General features: G+C 39.6%; 1 protein-coding gene across 1 annotated transcript in view; it reads left to right on the top strand.

Moving 5' to 3' along the window:
• Nucleotides 1–15,417, top strand: part of LOC132380901 (uncharacterized) — a gene marked incomplete at its 5' end in the record, with an annotated part of 146,857 nt that overhangs the window by 24,638 nt on the left and 106,802 nt on the right. The window contains 6 exon segments of the mRNA XM_059949819.1: nt 739–1,059; nt 2,944–3,264; nt 6,359–6,679; nt 9,212–9,532; nt 11,902–12,011; nt 13,346–13,582. Coding sequence (XP_059805802.1) covers nt 739–1,059; nt 2,944–3,264; nt 6,359–6,679; nt 9,212–9,532; nt 11,902–12,011; nt 13,346–13,582 — 1,631 coding nt within the window.

Genomic DNA, 15,417 nt, shown 5'->3' on the forward strand with positions numbered 1-15,417 from the left:
CTGGTGAAGAAGTTTAATATTGCCAAAAACAAACAACTCCAGTACCAATCTGACTAGTTCCACCAGGCCTATTCAGTATCCATCCAGCTAGCTTACCATATGATCTCACATTACAGATCAGTCTACAATGAGAGACCTCGTCAAAAGCCTTCCTAAACTCCTTACGCTCACCAGTCCCTTTGGTCAGCCTTCCAAAAAAAACTCGGTCAATTTTATTTGAGAGAGATTCTCTCATGCACGTAATCATGTAGACTATCCCAAATCAGATCATGTCTTTACAAATTCAGGTAGATCCTGTCTCACACAATTGCCTCAAATAAGTTACACTCCCACTGATCTTATCCTCATCTGCCTGGATTGGGACTGATTCAGAAATGTGGAAACACACGGAGACATTAGTGGGCAGTGACAACGATGACTCCAATCAAATAACTTGTGAAGAGCTGTGAGCACGTGATGAGGGACGATGCTGTTGTCTTCTCGGTTTCCCTGGAATTCAATTATACCCATAGACAGTGTGGGCAGATTCCTCAGAACACAGAAACAGCTTTAAATAAAGCATCGTTATTCATTATTATTGCATTCTTTTTCATTTCCGTTTTTCTGGATTGGATCCAGAGTAATTTTTTTTCTTCTTCTCCTTTACACTCAGGTACTGGAAATGACACAAAACAATTTTTATTCTGCTTGTGTAAATTTGATTTAACCAGTCCATTTTGTGAAGAATTTCTCCCTCAGTTTCAGGTGCTTTATGGGCAGAAGATAAAGTAAGAGGAGTTGTGGGAAGAGTGAGCACAATCGATTGTCACTATGCACCAATGTACCGTTCACACACAAAGTATTTGTGCCACATCTGGGATCACCAATGCACATTGTTAGTGAATACAACTGGACAAAGTGAACAGTATGGAAGAATGACAATCAGAGATAACACATCCCAGGGAATCTTTACTGTTACTATGGAGAATCTTGTCTCTCAAGATACAGGACATTACAGATGTGGAATTGAAACATCTGGAAATCATCCAGTGTTTGACGTGGATCTACACGTGTCTGACGGTAGGTTTCTCATTCATTAACTTGGTGTCTCCACCAAATTGTCTGATTCAGGTTTTCTCTGGGAATGGTTAGGGAAGCACCGATATCCTGAGGCTCTGTGGTGGTACGGAATCCCACAGGGAGCGGGTGAGGGTTGGGAAACCCCACTCATATAGCTCTCAACCACTGACTGCATACTGATTTCCAGTAGGAAGCTTGGCACATGTTCCTGCCTCTGAACTATATGACATGTCACACCCTCAAAAATTTACATTCAGACTAAATCTAATAATCTGATAATAACAGGTCAATGAGAAGCAAGTGTTACTCATGATCTAACTACCTCAAAAATCATAAAAAGGCAATCAAATCCAGATTAAAACAGCCAGTGTTCACTCCTCCCAGGGCAGGGTATCCCACTTCCCATCCCTGCTTCAAGGATCAGTCACCCCCTCTCCTACCACGTGTTCTTTCTCTCTGTCCCCCTCAAAGTGCTCCAGTAATCCCCCTCTCAGCACCCATTGACCATCCACTTCCTGGCAGCCAGACTCTCCATCTGACCTATTGCTGCGGGAAATGGAGCAATGAAAAGAGATGGATAAGATAGAGGCAGGAAAGTTGATTCCACTGGTAGGTGAGACTAGAATTAGGGAACATCGCCTCAAGAATCAGCGGAGTAGATTTGGAGTGAAGTTGAGGAGGAACTGCTTTTCCCAGAGAGTGGTGAATCTGTGGAATTCTCTGCTCAATGAAGCAGTGGAGGCTTCCTCAGTAAATATATTTAAGGCAAGGTTGGAATGATTATTGCATAGTAGGGAAATTAAGGGTTATGGGAAAAGGGAAGATAGGTGGAGATGAGTCCGTGGTCAGATCAGACATAAACTTATTGAACTGTGGAGCAGACTCATTGGGTCAGATAGCCAAGACAGTTGGTATTTCTGATGTTGTTATGTTTTTATGAATGGTCAGAGAATCAGATGTCCTGGGGAGTGACAATGTGCTGATCCCAGGGTTAAACTGGTTGAATGGAGAAAAGCAATCTCCTCCTCCTCCTGCTCCTCTGCACTCTCATCCTCTGCAATCTCAGCAGAGTTACAAGATCTTTGTCCACACCACGTCCATCCCTAAAGATTTCTGCATTAATTTCAGTGCTAAATGTTTCTCTCTCCACACTAAACCTTGTCACAAATTCATTTTATCCTGAAGCCATCTAACATCTGATGGATATCTCACAAGTTGCTGCTTTTAAGCACACAGCCATCACTTTATTAGATACGTCATGTATGGAATAATGTAACCAATGGATGCATGTATGTTGTCTTCTGCTGCTGTAGCACATCCACTTCAAAGTTCACTGTACTGTGCATTTAGAGATGCTCTTATGCAGACTATTGTTGTAACATGTGGTTATCTTGAACAGCTTTGTTGTGACCCATGATTAACTGAATTCCTGTCTCAATTCTGTCAGCTTGCACTGGTCTGGCCTTTCTCCTCTAACCCCTCTCATCAGCAAATGTTTTTCTACTCATAGAATCGCTGCTCACTGGATGTTACTTTTTATTTTTCACACCGTCCTTTCCCAAGTCTAGAGACAGTGGGTGTGAAAATTCCCGGAGATCTGTAGTTACTGAGATACTTAAACTACCTCATCTGGCACCAACAATCATTCCATGGGCAAAGTTACTTTGATCACATTTCTTCCTCATTCTGATGTTTGACCTGAACAACAACTGAACCTCTCGACCATGTCTGCATCTTTATATGGACTGTGTTTCTGCCACACGATTAGCTAATTAGATATTTGTATTAACGAGCAGGTGAGCAGGTGTACTTAATAATGTAGCAAAAGAGTGTTTTATTTATAGATGTTTATTCAGAGTCTGAATATTTAATTATTTCCCACAGAACCTGTGTCTGTTCCTGTGCTTCGATATCTGTCATCAGCAAATGTCTCCCGTATCGGGGGCTCAATGAGAGTTTCCTGTGAGACCTACCAGGGATCCCTTCCCATTCAGTACACGTGGTATGAAAAAACCTCATCTAAGCATACAAAGATCTCAGATACCAATGAACTGGCTCTACATTGTCAATCCTTCAACCAGCAGCACCATCAATATTACTGCAAAGCCTCGAATCGGCTTGGAGCAAGATCCAGTGGAATGGTTAATGTGACAGTTTTCAACAATGGAGAGATCTGCAGCTATGTGACAGAAATCAATGGCACCAGTGAGTTCTCCTTTCAAGGGAGGATAGATTTAAATATTTCTTCTTGTTCTGCTGTTACTGCTACTCTTATACTTCTAGTTAGGGTAAGGAATAACTTTACATTTCTAGAAGCTACACATTGCACCCACCATGGGGAAGAATTAAAGTGCAGAGAACAGTTAGTCTGGCACTTTGTCCAGGAAAACGTGGAGCATCTCTTACATCGTTGGATTTGCACATCCAGAAAAACTGGGAGCATCCCATTAATACATCTAGCTTCTGCATTGAAGATGCTAGAGTAGGTGTTGAGTTGTGGGACAGTGACACTGTCATGAAAACAAAAAGAAGGGCATATCGTATAGGAAATGTTAGTGAGATGTTAAAGAACTGGGGAACTTTTAAAAGGCATCAAAAGGCAATGAGAAAAGTCACAAGGAGAGAAAAGATGAAATTTGAAGGAAAACTAACCAATGATATCAAAAAGGATACCAAACATTGTCCGATATAAAAGTGTAAAAGGGAGAGTGGTAGCTATGTAGAACGAGCTTCCAGTTGAAGTGGTAGAAGCAGGTTCGATATTGTCATTTAAAGTAAAATTGGATAGGTATATGTACAGGAAAGGAATGGAGGGTTATGGGCGGAGTGCAGGTAGGTGGTACTAGATGAGAGTAAGCGTTCAGCATGGACTAGAAGGGCCGAGGTGGCCTGTTTCCGTGCTGAAGTTGTTATATGGTTATAAGTCAGAGTGGATATCAGACAACTGGATAATGAAGCTGGAGAGATATTAATAAGAGACGAAGAAATGGCGGACAAACCTAGTCAGTAATTTGCTTCGGTCGTTACTGAGCAAGGAACAAGTAGTATGAAAGAAATCTGAGAACGTTAGGGGAGCAGAAGTGAGTGTGGTTGCTACTGGTAGGAAGAAGGTGCTTGGAAGCTGAGAGATCTGAAGGTATATAAGTCACCTGGACCAGGTGGACTACTCCCCAGGGTTCTGAAAGAGGCAGCCGAAGAGATTGTGCTGGCATCAGTAGTGATGTTTCAAGAATCACTAGATTCTAGAAAGTTCCAGAGAACTGGAACATTGGGAATGTCAGTTCAGTCTTTAAGAAGAAGGGGAGGCAAAAGAAAGGAAATTATAGACCAATTAGACTGACTTCAGTGTTTAGGAAAATGTTCAGGTTTCGGGGTACCTGGAGGCATATGATAAAATATGGTTTCCTTAAAGGGAAATCTTACGTGAAAAAAATGTTGGAATTCTTTGAGGACGTAACAGGAAGAATAGACAAAGGTGAATCTTGGATTATTGGATTTTTGAAAGGTCTTTGACAAGGTGTCACACATCAGGCTGCTAAACATGATAAGAACCCATGATACCACAGGAAAAATATCCGTGGGCATTGAGGATTAGCTGACTGGCAGAAGGCAAAGAGTGGGAATAAAGGGGGTGTTTCTGTTTTCAATCACTGTCTCAAGGTGTTCTGCAGGAGTCAGTCTTTGTGAAAGTTTTCTGTGCTCTCTCTAATTTAATCGCGCCCTTCCTCTGGAACTGCACAGAGCAATTGAGTTGGGGTCTAGTCAGTGTTCTTTATAGCTATGACATGTCATCCCAACTGTACTCATTGCCTCATCCATTGAAGGCAAGCATGGCATCTGCCTTGTTCATCACGTTGTCCACCTGTGTTGCCACTTCCAGAAAACTATTTAGTTGCGCATCTCATTCCCTACTGTCCTTATTTAATTCCCCAAAATGCATCAGTTCACACTGCTTGAGTTCAATTCCATCAGCCATTCATTTCATTGGCCACTTTCCCAGTTCAAAGTTCAAAGGAAATTTATTATCAAAGTATGTATACCACAAACAATCCAGAGATTCATCTTCTAGCAGACAGCGGCAAAACAAAGTAACACAATAGAATCCACGACAAGCCACTCACAATAAAGGCTGATAAATATCAAATGTGTAAATGAAGATGAATCATGCAAATACTAAAAATATGTAAACAATTAATACATAGACCATGAATCGCAGAGTTCTTGAAAGTGAGTCCACAGCTTCAGAGTCAGTTCTGCGCTGAGGTCAATGAATCTGGTCCAGGAGCCAGTCGTGTGGGACCCAAGACTCCTCCACCTCCTGCCCAATGGTAGGAGCAAGAACAAAAGGAGACTGGTCAAATTCAGGCAGATGGGGTGGGAACAGATGCAGGGAATCTTGCTGACAGTGAAATAGTGCTGAACACTTGTTCATTTTCAAGATCCAGTTGAAAAATTCAACAACTCTTTCCACTGTCCACTATGTGACTGTGACGTCCACAAATTATTAATCATGACACCTACAATATCATTACAAGTTATCAATATAGATGACAAGTAACTGGATAATAAATAAGAATACTGCTCCCAACAGCAATCAACTGGTGAAGAAGTCTAATATCGCCAAAAAGAAACACGCCACTACCAATCTGACTAGTTCCACCAGGCCTATTCAGTAATCCAGCTAGTTTACCATGTGATCTCACATTACAGATCAGTCTACAATGCGAGACCTTCTCAAGGCCTTGCTAAACTCCGCACCCTCATCGGTCCCTTTGGTCAGTCAATTTTATTTGAGAGAGATTCATGCACAAAATCATGCAGACTATCCCAAATCAGATAATGTCTTTACAAATTCAGGTCGATCCTGTCCCACACAATTGACTCCAGTGAGTTACCCCCACTGACCTTCATGGATTGGGACTAATTCAGAAATGTGGAACCACACTGAGACATTAGTAGGCAGTGACAACAATGATGTCAGTCAAATAATTTGTGAAGAGCTGTGAGCACGTGATGAGGGACGATGCGGTTGTCTTCTCAGTTTCCCTGGAATTCAATTATACCCATAGACAGTGTGGGCAGATTCCTCAGAATACAGTAACAGCTTTAAAGAAAGCATCCTTATTCATTGTAATTGTGTTCTTTATCATTTCCATTTTTTTAGTGCTGCATTGGATCCAGAGTAATTTTTTTTTCTTCTCCTTCACACTCAGGTACTGGAAATGACACAAAACAATTTTTAATCTGCTTGTGTAAATTTGATTTAACCAGTCCATTTTGTGAAGAATTTCTCCCTCAGTTTCAGGTGCTTTACGGGCTGAAGATAAAGTAAGAGGAGTTGTGGGAAGAGCAATCACAATCGATTGTCACTATGCAACAATCTACCGTTCACACACAAAATACTTGTGCCGCATCTGGGATCACCAATGCACATCGTTAGTGAATACAAATGGGCAAAATGAAACACATGGGAGAATGACAATAAGAGATAACACATCCCAGGGAATCTTTACTGTTACTATGGAGAATCTTGTCTCTCAAGATACAGGACTTTACAGATGTGGAATTGAAACATCTGGAAATCATCCAGTGTTTGACGTGGATCTACACGTGTCTGACGGTAGGTTTCTCATTGATTAACTTGGTGTCTCCACCAAATTATCTGATTCCTGTTTTCTCTGGGAATGGTTAGGGAAGCACCGATATCCTGAGGCACTGTGGTGGTACGGAATCCCACAGGGAGCGGGTGAGGGTTGGGAAACCCCACTCATATAGCTCTCAACCACTGACTGCATACTGACTTCCAGTAGGAGGCTCGGCATATTTTCCTGCCTCTGAACTATATGACATGTCACACCCTCAAAAGTTTACATTCAGACTAAATCTAATAATCTGATAATAACAGGTCAATGAGAAGCAAGTGTTACTCATGATCTAACTACCTCAATAGTCATAAAAATGCAATCAAATCCAGATTAAAACAGCCTGTGTTCACTCCTCCCAGGGCAGGGTATCCCACTTCCCATCCCTGCTTCAAGTATCAGTCACCCCCTCTCCTACCACGTGTTCTTTCTCTCTGTCCCCCTCAAAGTGCTCCAGTAATCCCCCTCTCAGCACCCATTGACCATCCACTTCCTGGCAGCCAGACTCTCCATCTGACCTATTGCTGCGGGAAATGGAGCAATGAAAAGAGATGGATAAGATAGAGGCAGGAAAGTTGATTCCACTAGTAGGTGAGACTGGAATTAGGGAACATTGCCTCAAGATTCAGTGGAGTAGATTTAGAGTGAAGTTGAGGAGGAACTGCTTTTCTCAGAGAGTGGTGAATCTGGAATTCTCTGCTCAATGAAGAAGTGGAGGCTTCATCAGTAAATATATTTAAGACAAGGGTGGAATGATTATTGCATAATTGGGGAATTAAGGGCTATGGGGAAAGGGAAGATAGATGGAGATGAGTCCATGGTCACATCAGCCATAAACTTATTGAACTGTGGAGCAGGCTCATTGGGTCAGATAGCCAAGACAGCTGCTATTTCTGATTTTGTTATGAATGTTCAGAGAATTAGATATCCTGGGAAGTGATGATATGCTGATCCTAGGATTAAACTTGCTAAATGGAGAAATGCAATCTCCTCCTCCTCCTCCTCCTCCTCTGCAGTCTCAGCATAGTTACACGATCTTTGTGCAGACCACGTCCATCCCTAAAGATTTCTGCATTAATCTCAATGCCAAATGTTTCTCTCTTCACTGAACCCCGTCACAAATTCATTTTCCCCTGAAGCCAACTAACTTCTGATGGATATCTCACAAGTTGCTGCTTTTAAACACTCAACTATCACTTTATGAGATACCCCTTTTACAGAATAAAGTAACCAATGGATGCATGTTTGTTGTATTATGCTGCTGTAGCCCATCAGCTTCAAGGTGCAATGTATTGTGCATTTAGAGATGCTCTTTTGCAGACCACTGTTGTAACACATGGTTATTTTGAACAGCTTTGTTGTGACATATGATTATCTGAATTCCCGTCACCTTTCCAGCAGCTTGAACTGGTCTGGCCATTCTCCTCTGATCTCTCTCATCAACAAGCGTTCCTTCTCCTCATAGAATTGCTGCTCACTGGATGTTACTTGGATTTCTACCCCAAGAACTCCCTGTATATCAATTCTAAAGGGATCCAGATATTAAATTCCAGGTGATGTCAAACTCTACTAATGTATGAGCAGCATTTGAAGCCTCTGGGCAAGTACTTGCAGGAGTTTAGAAGAACGAGGGTGGATTTCATGGAAAACAATCCAGCATTGAAATGCCTGGTGGTTGTGGAGAGGATGTTTCCTATAGTGTGGGCCTCTAGGACTAGAGGGCACAGACTCAGAATAGAAGGACATCTCTTTATAAGAGAGATGAGGAGGAATTTATTTAGCCAGAGCCTGGTGAATCTGTGGAATTCGATGCCACAGGAAGCAGTGGAGGCCAAATTATTGGGTATATTTAAAGCAGAGATTGATAGGTTCTTGATTAGTATGGGCATCATTGGTTACAGTGAGAAGGCAGGAGGATAGACAGAGAATAATAAATCAGCCACGATTGAATGGTGGAGCAGCATTAATGGACTGAATGGCCTAATTCTGCTCCTATGTCTGATGGTCTTATGGTCTATGGTCTTTCTGGTTCTCCAGTCTCACATGATTCCTTGTTGGCTTCAAGTGGATATCAGTACCAATGGGTTCCCTTCCTGCTGTAGGTCAGTGAAACCAATCACTCTCTCCTTAAAGTCACCATTAATTTTGTATGTATCTGGCAATTTCCTGTTTTCAAACTATGGAGAGTTTTCCAGAACATCCAGATGCTGCCATTCCAGAGTCAAACTGTTAGGTCTCACTTTAGACTGTTTCCCTGCTGCTGAGAGAGATTGAAGCCTGATTTTCACACAGATACATATTCAGTGTCATTACTGTTGTACTGATCAGGAGTCCTGCTGTTTTCGGTGATGTTGACAGAAATGGAAGTTCTGGCAGCTGTGAGGATGTCGAGACACAATGGAGTTGATGAGCTGCTGAGATTCCAAACTGGTGGCTCCTGGTTGAGATACAGTACTGCAGAAATCTTTGGTGTGTTTGATTTTCAGATGTTCACTATTTATTTTCCACAGAACCCGTGTCTGCTCCTTTGCTTAAATTTTCACCACGAACAAGTGGCTCAAGTTGTGGGGACTCAATGTCAGTGTCCTGTGAGTCTGTCCATGGATCCTTTCCCATTCAGTACTCATGGTATGAAAAGACACCATCTGTAGATTCAAATATCTCTGATACCAATAAACTGGATCTACATTGTCAATCCTTAAAATACAACAACCATCTGTATTATTGCAAAGCCTCAAATACTCAAGGAGAAAAGTCTAGTGAAATGGTCAATGTGTCCATCTCCAGCAGTGTCAGCACCTGCAGAAATGTGATTGAAGTCAACAGCACGGGTAAGTGGTGCAGGGTTTGATTCATCATGATGGTTGATGGAGTACAACTGAGTGACTGATGTGTACTGGATATTGTGTTGTTGGAACTTCACTCAGGAGCATGGAGTGAATGTTGTCACCACCTTTCAGAGAATGAAAAGCCTTTGGGCACAGTCGTTTAAATGTGAGTCTCTCACCATAGCGTCTCCTGTCTGATCAGCTCTCACTGGCTGGGTGTGAATGTGCCTCATCTGGTAATATTTCTGGCCATTCATTAAGATAGTCCTTCCAAGATAAACCACTTCATCGTTGAAAATAATTATGTCTATGTCACCATATACTACCCTGAGATCCATTTTCCTGTAGGCATTCACAGTAGATACAAATGAATACAACAGACTCAGGGTAAAACTACACACAATCAAAAATGCTCAAACAATCAATGTGCAAAATAAGACAAATAGTGCAAAGACAAAAGAAACAAATAATAAATAAATAAATAACAAGAGAATATCTGCAGATGCTGGAGAGCAAAGCACTACACATAAATTGCTGGAAGTACTCAGAAGATCCAGGCAACATCTATTGAAAATAGTCATCTATTGTCATTTTGGGCTGAAACCCTTCATCAAGACTGGAAAAAAAGATTAGGAGTCAAAGTAAGAAGGTCACCGGGAGGAGAGGGAGAAGTGCAAAGTAATAGGTTATAGGTGAAATCGAGAGAATGGGAGGGGTGAAATAAAGATCTGGAAAGTCAATTGGTGAAAGCAATAAAGGGCTAGAGAAGGGGAAATCTGATAAGAGGGAACAGAAGGCAATGGAAAGCAGGGAATGTGGAGGAGAACCAGAGTGAGGTCATGGGCAGGTTAGGAAATTGGTCAGGGAGGGAAAGAAGAATGGGGAAAGGTGAAGGAGATAAATAAATACTGAGATGATGAGCTGTAGGGTCCTTGAAAGTGAGTTCATTGGTTGCAGAATCAGTTCAGTGTTGATGGGTGAATTCATCCATGATGGTTCAGGAGCCTAAAGGTTGAAGATAATAACTGGTCCTGAACCTGGTGATATGGGATCTAAGCCTCCAGCAACTCCTTCATACTGGCAGCAGCATGAAGAGAGCATAGCTTGGATGATAGGGGTTCTTGCTGATCAATACACTCTTGTGCCCAGGACTTACTGCCTCAATTTGGCCCATACCCGTTCTTTCCTTTCTGGCCTGAAGCTTAAATCGGTCAGACATTGACTCGAGCCTCACTCTTGGGCCACCAGCATTGTCAGCAGATTTGGTCCAATTAAAAATGTTCCTGTTAAGGAAGAAGGCAAGCATAGGAACAGCAGACTGATTTCTGAAATGTCATCAGTGACACAAGATCAGAGATTTGGTTGATTGGGGTTTTATTTGATGGAGTTCAGCACGCCGAAAGGTGATCTCATAGAAGCCTGCAGTATTTTAGCAGAGTGATACAGATGCAGATAGGAAGCTTCAAATGCCAGGGAATACAAGATAGTCTTACCTCCAAGAGAACCACATACATCTTGTAAGATTTGGAGGCTTGCATGCCTCAATGACCCACAGAGCTATGTTGGCTGGAGTGAGGGCTTTATACTTTGGCAGTTGATTGGGTCACCCATGCCAAACAGGTCAAAGGGTAGAGGCCAGACTTAGAGTGGTCCACCAATCCTGCAGGTTCAGGGGATTCGCTCAGGACTGACAAGCTTGCCTGCTTAAACAAAATTGTCATGGAAACAGGAATGAATAATCCTTCTCCATCAGGGTTTGACGGTATTGCTCAGTCTCTACCTGGGACTTGCATGACTGACAGTAGTAAAAACCCAGAGAAATCTACTAACACAATGAAGGAAGCCCCGAACATCGCCAGAGATAGGAAACCTTCATTTCTGCCCGAAACACCAGTGGTGTAACAGACAGTAATTAAGTAAGCATGGAGGCTTAGAAATAATTTGAAGGGTGAGATATTTAAAACTGAGATTAGGAAAGATTTCTTCTCCCAGAATGTGGTGAACCCATATTCATGAAAATTGAGTTATTTTTCTCAGAGGTAGAGAGATCAAGAGATATGAGAAACAAAAGACCTTGCCATTTTAAAATTCATTTTATTTATTTATTTATTTAAATTCTTATGTTGAGATAAGTATAATTTATATATATATATATATAAATAAATCTAGTTGCACTACCAAAGCCAAAGCTGTTTGGTAAAGAAAAAAAGGTAAAAAAAAACCTTATCAGATAGTGAAATATGTTATTTACCAGCATCTGTACTTTAACGGGAAATGGAAGGGTTTGAAAATAATTCAAAAACGGTCCCCACAAATTCTGAAAACCTTGGTTAGATTCAGAAATTGAACAACGAATCTTTTCTAAATTTAAGCATGCCATAACATCCCGAAACCAGTGAGCATGATTAGGCGGAGCAGCATCCTTCCATTTAAGCAAGAGCGCCCTTCTAGTCTTAAGAGAGATAAGAACCAGAATGTGCAAGTCAGATGTCTTCAAAATGATATCTTTCCCTCCAACAATACCAAATAAGGAGGTCAGTGGATTAAGTTTAAAATTTACTTTAAAAGGTACAGAAAAAGTTTGGAATACTTCCTTCCAATATTTTTCAAGACTTGAACTTGTCCAAAACATATGAATGAATGAAGCTTCTCCATTGTTACACCTATCACAGTAGGGAGTTATATCCATATGAAAATGAGATAGCTTATCCTTGGTCATATAATCCCTATGGACCTCTTCAAATTGTAGGAGGGAATGACAGGCACATAATGATGAAGTATTAACCAGTTTAAATATTTCTTTCCAAGTTTCCTCAGAAATTGAAGTCCGTAAATCTTGTTCCCAAAGATTTTTGATTTTGTCTAAAGAAGCATTTCTCATTCCTATCAACACATTATAAATATTGGATATTGAACCATTATAAAAAGGTTTCAAGTTATGAATTTCATCTAATAAGTTCTTAACATGACTTTTAGGAAATGTATATAATTGAGATCGCAGAAAGTCTCTAATTTGTAAATATTGAACAAAGTGGGTTTTTGGTAAACTATATATAGTTGACAGTTGTTCAAATGAAGAAAGACTTCCTCCAACAAACAGATCCTGGAAACATTTAATACCCAATCTATCCCATTGTTTTAAAACTACATCAGTCATAGATGGCTTAAAAATAATTAAGAAAAATGGGAAAATCTAAATGGGAAAGGGAAAATTTCAATAAACCAAAGCGTTTTCTAAATTGTATCCAGGTCCTCAAGGTATGTTTAACAACCACATTTTCAGTTATTTTATTGAAAGATAAAGGAAGTGAAGATCCCAAAAAAGAGATGATAGAAAATTTATTAACAGAGTTAGCTTCTAAAGAAGCCCACCCTGGACAGTTCCAATGATTAATATAATATAACCAAAATGTAAGATTCCGTATATATACTGCCAAATAATAAAACATAAAATTTGGTAAAGCTGAACCTCCATTCTTTTTAACTTTCTGGAGATGAACTTCATTCAGTCGAGGATGTTTATTTTTCCACATATAAGAGAATAAAATAGAGCCAAGAGAATCAAAAAAGGATTTAGTAATAAAATCAGGTAAGGCCTGGAAGAGGTATATAAATTTAGGTAAGATATTCATTTCAATAGAATTAATTCAGCCAATCAATAACAACGAAAGAGGTGATAATTTGATAATCTTTTTATGTCATTTAATAGAGAGCCCTGCTGACAGTTGATGGGATAAAATCTTTTTAAAATTGCTCCTACCTTACTTATCTCTTTATTTCCTACCAGTTTTGAAACCTTGTTACAAATCTTAATAGTGCTCTAATATGTCTCTGAGAAAAATGAAAGCCGCTGCAAAAGGAACAGAACAAGACTCTCCAACTACTTTGGAATCTATTGGAGATTTCCTTAAAAAGCAAAGAACGGAACTCTCTGATGAATTTCAACATCTTAATGTCAAGTTGGATGCTATTCAACAAACTTTAAACGAACATGAAAAGCAAATTAAAGAGAATAAAGAAGCTTTGTCATTATTGGAAGCCGACTTAGAATATGTGAGAAAGATCTCCAAAATATTATCATTATCTAATGAATAATTGACAAAGAAGATTATCAACCTTGAAAGCAGAAGCAGAAGGAACAATTTACGTATTTTGGGTCTTGAAGAATCAATTGAAGGTGATCACCCCTTGGAGTTCTTTGCAAGCATTTTGAAGCAGCTATTCACGAATTCATTGCCATCCGTGCCTAATTTGGACTGCGCCCATCGATCACTATTCCCGAAACCCAAGGCAGGAGAAGGCCCCATTTTGGTCATTTTATGCTTTCATGAATTTCACACTAAGAAGCTTTTAATCTGACATACCTGTCAAGTCAGAACAATTGATTTCAACGGGAAGAAAATTAGATTTGTGGAAGATTATGCACCGGAGGTTTTGGCTGAGTGTGCTAAGTACAAAGAGGTCATATTGTTGCTTTATAAGAAAGGGTTTAAGTCCTCTCTTTATTTCCCTGCAAGTCTCAGAATCGTTTTGGAAGATAGCAAGTGCAAATGGCTGGGATCAGTCAAACATGCTCAGAAGTTTATGGAAGCAGAAGATTAATTGCATTATATCTTTTACAAGAGCAGTTATCTTTTAAATGTTGAATAGTATAAGGTTTTAATAAACTTATGCTTTGACCGTTTATATAAATTGTTTTTTTTTTGATATTTTTTACTATTTTATTCTTTCCTGTGAGGTTTTCGCATATATATATATATTTCTTATGAAATTGTTAAAATATATCCTCTTATGTTTTGGATTTTTGATCTAAGTTTTTTCTTTGTTTTGTCTGGGTAGGAACGAAACAACTTACTAAGTTTTGGAGTTTCGCCAGCAGGATTCCCTGGCAAGGGTTATCTCTAGAGTTAGCTTGCTGGCTGACCTTTAGCCGTCTTTTCTGGCTTTGGGAGGGGGGGGGGTGGGTTCTTTTTTTTTCTGGAAGCTGGGTTGGGCTAACGTTCAAATTTTCTGCTTGAGTACCTTATTTCGTGGTCTGTCTTTTGGATCTGATAATTTATGCTCAGATCTTTTAATTCTTCTGTTAATTACAATTTAATATGGAGCAAAATACTAATATACTCAGTTTGAATGTGAAAGGGTTAAATCATCCTGTAAAATGGAATAAGCATATATTAAAATATTAAAGGCCCCTATTATTTTTCTACAAGAAACACGTGTACGTAGTTGTGATAATGCACTCTTTTTTAATCAGTGGAGGGATTTACAATTACATTCTTCATTCAGAGCAAAATCCCGTGTTGTCTCAACTTTTATAGACAATACAATTTCTTTTGTTCAACATAAAGTTGTCTCTGACCCTAATGGGTGATTTGTTATAGTGTCAGTGAAACTAAATAATAAATTAATTGTATTTGCTAATGTGTATGACGCAGGATTTTTTTGAGCATTTCTTTTCATTTTTGTCAGATTTGAGCTCTTATTCTTTAGTGATGGGGGGAGATTTTAATTGTTGTCTAGATCCAGTATTAGATCATTCTTCTTTTAAGTTAACTATGCCTAATAAATCAGCTTTATTCATTTGATTCTTTCTAATGAAATGTGATAGCATTGATGTCTGGCATTTTCTTCATCCAGCAGAAAGGGAGTATTCATTCTTCTCCCATGTCCATCATTCCTATACTAGGATTGATTATTTTTTTATTGATAGTCAATTGATTCCATTCGTTCAATCCATTACATATAAAGAAATAGCTATATCCGACCACTCTCCTGTATTTTTATCTTTAATTCTTCCTGGTTTCACTCATATGAACAGATCATGGTGTTTTAATTTAAATTTATTATCTGACAAGGAGTTCTAAAATTTCTGAAGAATCATATTACTC

This window comes from Hypanus sabinus, chromosome 25 (assembly GCF_030144855.1).
Source record: "Hypanus sabinus isolate sHypSab1 chromosome 25, sHypSab1.hap1, whole genome shotgun sequence".
Classification (NCBI taxonomy): domain Eukaryota; kingdom Metazoa; phylum Chordata; class Chondrichthyes; order Myliobatiformes; family Dasyatidae; genus Hypanus; species Hypanus sabinus.